The sequence below is a fragment of the Oryzias melastigma genome, linkage group LG3 (genome assembly GCF_002922805.2).
Source record: "Oryzias melastigma strain HK-1 linkage group LG3, ASM292280v2, whole genome shotgun sequence".
Classification (NCBI taxonomy): domain Eukaryota; kingdom Metazoa; phylum Chordata; class Actinopteri; order Beloniformes; family Adrianichthyidae; genus Oryzias; species Oryzias melastigma.
In genome coordinates, this window is record NC_050514.1 from 26,819,770 (window position 1) to 26,823,717 (window position 3,948).

The 3,948-nt window shown below is 37.2% G+C and overlaps 1 protein-coding gene across 1 annotated transcript in view; it reads right to left on the reverse strand.

Annotated features, from left to right (window-relative positions):
• The window catches only part of fto (FTO alpha-ketoglutarate dependent dioxygenase), a 163,722-nt gene extending 160,235 nt beyond the window's left edge, over positions 1–3,487 (reverse strand). The window contains exon 1 of the mRNA XM_024296160.2: positions 3,166–3,487. Within this exon, the coding sequence (XP_024151928.1) occupies positions 3,166–3,255 (90 nt within the window). The 5' untranslated portion in view covers positions 3,256–3,487. The remainder of the gene's footprint in view (positions 1–3,165) is intronic.
• Between the last annotated feature and the right edge of the window lie 461 nt (positions 3,488–3,948).

The following is a 3,948-nucleotide window of genomic DNA, read 5'->3' on the forward strand; positions in this document are numbered from 1 at the left end:
GATCAGAAAATACCACAAGAACTTGTTAAAAACACCAAAAACAGAATTTTCATCAGACTGTTTGTGAAGAGGGAGAAGAACCTGAATTATGAAAATAGAAGAATATAAACCAATGAGGTAAATAGGAAAAGCAAGCATGTATGGAGCTAAATCGTTAAAGTGCAAGCGCACTAACCATGAGGCCACGGGAGACAACTGGGGCTTGTTAAGTATTTTTTATTATTTAGCCTTTTTACACCCGTCTTGAAACAACTTGAGACTATGACAGTACAGACTAAACAGCCATTTTCTGATCGTAATAATCACAGTTCTCAGAGTCGGTGAATGCACTGGGACTGAAGTTACCACCCTCATGGATTTTGATTGGTCTTTGTGTTAGCCCCGCCTCAACGGGGCCAAAAGTTTTGAAACTGAAATTTTCAGATTGGAAAAAAAAAAAAGTTGAAAGTTAAAAACAGTTTTGAAAAGGAAATTTTGAGTTTTGAAACCTAAAAGAACAGAACAGAAAATTTGAAGCTGAAAATAATTAAGTTTACTTTAGAACAACAAAAAGTTTCTCACATTTTACTTTATTTGCCCAAACATCAATATTTATTTCAGGTTTTTGGGGGGTTTCAAATAATATTGGCCTTGATTTAGCTCCACAGATATGCAGGTACAATAATTAGTGGCTCAAAGCTTGTGGAACAGAACGTTCTTCCCACAAATGCAAAATATTTTTGTAGATAGACAATACACCAGGCTAAAAACCAACTGAAATCAATAGCTAAAGAGCTTGACAATATGCTATATACACAAAAGCAGATGTAGACTTTTGAACATTCCTTAAAATTTTATTTGAACTACACTGAAAAGCAGAAGATGTGGTTTTGTTGCAACAAATCCATGATCATTGACTTTTACTAACACGAAAACTGCACAAAAAGCAACATAAAAATGAAAAGAAGCCGAATAAAACCCTGTGCAGCTGAGTTTTACAGAAAAGGTAGAACAAAGGGGATATATTTTTCCTTTAAATTAATTCATGCCTTCTTTACAGTTTTAGCTGAATTTATTAAAAGCATTGTGGCATACATTTTTTCTTAGATTCACCCCAGGTGTGTAAACTTGGGAGCCTAAATGTTTTAACCACCAATGTTATGAAAAGTGCCAAAAATCCACAAAGGCTGCTCCTTGGCTAATCTACAGTCATACTGTTATTTTCCTACGACATTTTGCCATATATCTCCCTTTATTTATCTAGAAAAGAGGGGAAGATAAGCCTTTAGGTCTGTGCTGTGCTTCCTGATCGCCTGGAGGCCAGCTGGAATGAGTTCTTCCTCTGAGCCGCTCATCTGGCCGCCACAGCTGCTTTGGTAAACAGGAGGAACCACGTCTTACATAGTTTCACTGCTGTCTAACATGATCCATACACATGTGCCACAGCAGACAGCATCCAAGTGGGGAGATAAGAGGAGGAACAGACAGGCAGACGCTAACGGAGAAGACTTTCCTGTGCATCTGCCAGGATGCACAGAAAGTGCACGTTGGCGGTGTCTGTCTCCATAAGCGACAGAGGGAGTGGGGTCACACAGAAGACGTGGAGATATGTGCTCGTATCCCATCATGGAGGTTACAAATGCATCTCCATGGAGAGCTACTGTTGTGGAGCTAAATTGAGGCCACTGTTATTTAAAACCCAAATAAAACAAATATTGGTGTTTGGCCAAAAAAAAAACAAAAAAAAAAAACAATAATAATATGTGCAAGACGTTTTGCTATTCTAAAATAAACATAATTATTATCAGCTTCAAATGCTCTGTTGTAGGTTTCGAGACTAAAAAAATTAATTTCAAAACTTTCGTTCCGTTTCAAAATTCTTTTACACGTAACTTTTTTTTTCTTTTTCGAATGCATAAAATTTAAGTTTCAAAACTTTTGGAGCCGTTGGGGGCGGGGCTAACACAAAGGACCGATCAAAATCGATGAGGGTGGTAACTTAAGTCACGGTGCATTCACCGACTCTGAGAACTGTGATTATTACGATCTGAATATGGCTGTTTAGTCTGTAGTATCATAGGCTGAAATTGTTCCAAGATGGGTGTAAAAAGCAGACTTTTATTGCCTACAAACCACGCCTCCAAAACGTTGTTGAAGGTTTTAACTTTTTTTTTATATATATATAGTTATTGTGCAGGACTGTGTAATAGTTATTTAAAAAAAATGTTCATATCACATGAAAAAAATGTCTTATATAATAAAACTCTGCTTTTTACACCCATATCGGGACAAAACAGCCATTTTCTGACCATAATTATCACAGTTCTGAGGGTCAGTGAATCCACCGGGACTGAAGTTATCCCCCGTATGGATTTATGATTGGTCCTTCGTGTTAGCCCCGCCCCAACGCAGCCAAAAGTTTTAAAACTGAAATTTTCTAACTCAAAAACAAAAAAAATAGTTGAAAATGAAAAAAAGATTTGAAAATGAAATATTTTTATTGAAATTTTGAAACCTAAAAAACTGAACATTTGAAGCAAAAATAATTAAGTTTATTTTGGAATAGCAAACAGTTTTGGACATTTTACATTTTTTTGGCCAAAAATCAATATTTCTTTTTCAATTTGTTTTATTTGGATTACAAAAAATATTGGCCTCAATTTTGCTCCATATACTGTTTGAGGAGAACTAGACTATTATGACAGCTTATTTTACTTTGACAGCATAATCCCTGCATGTGCGGTTACCTCCTTAAACCACAAATCCTTTGCAAACAAACTTTTAGTGTTTGCAATGCTGCTTCACTAATCTGTCACGCAATTAAGGACGTTATTATCTTCAGCCTACACTTGGATCCCACCTCAACTTGTGTCTTTGTATCTTATTTTGAAATGATGTTTCATGTCCAAAACGTTATGATGCAACCTCCCAGCTTTTCCACAGCATTATGCATGAGTGCTATAAGCACCATTATCATGTTACTGTAAATCTTCATTGTGCTAGACTGAGGGGAAAATGGAAAACACAATAAAAGGAAACAGGCAAGGTGAGGTATGCGCTGACATTTGGGGGCTTTCTAGCGTTCAAAATGCGGCCGGCAGCATCACACCGGGAGCGTCAGACATTCAACGAGCGACGGGGCTCAGAAATACTGCCACACCTTACGGAGAAAAACGCTACCAATACCTTTGTTTTCTTCTCCCCCTCACTGTCACCCGATCTTTTCATGTTCCTGGAGTTGTGTTTACACTGCTTCGCCTTCATTAGGGGAGACATTGGTTATTGTAGTACGCGAATAAAGGGGATTTCCACTTTTTCACTCATACGAAAAAGCAAATTGTTTGGGTTGGTGTTGTTTGTTTCAGGGGAAAGCGAACAGTTTCGGGTTTCATTGTAAAGTTTCTGTCCGGCGAGGATTCTTAAAGGAGATTGGAAAAGCGGAGCGCCTTAAACTACAAATCCCAGAGTGAAGCGGGGCTCAAAGCGGAAGTAGACTCGAGATGCTGCACTGCGCAGGTGCGGCGCAGGTACAATTCCTCTCACTGCTCACACGTTGGCCAGGAAGCAAAAAGCATCTATGTATTTTGATTTTATTTGATGGGCTTTTAGATAATTAAATACATTTCTCTTCTTTTGTTCTATCTCTTCTTCGGAGCCTTGTTTTTTTTTCTTCTTCTTATTGAAATCAAACTTTGTTTGAAAAGCACTTTTCCACCAAGTGTAGTTCAAAGCGTTTCACATTGAATACATTGTACATCCAAATTTAAAAACCAAAAAGCAAGACAAAAAAAGAAAGACCCCCCCCCCCCCACACACACACACACAGACACAGACAGAGACTTATGATAAAATGATGCATAAAACAAAACCCCAATATGTTGTGAAATAAAAGTATAAAAAGAAAGGTATTTACATTTCTATATTTCTGTTTGAGTTAGAAATAACGTTTATTATTATTATTATTATAAA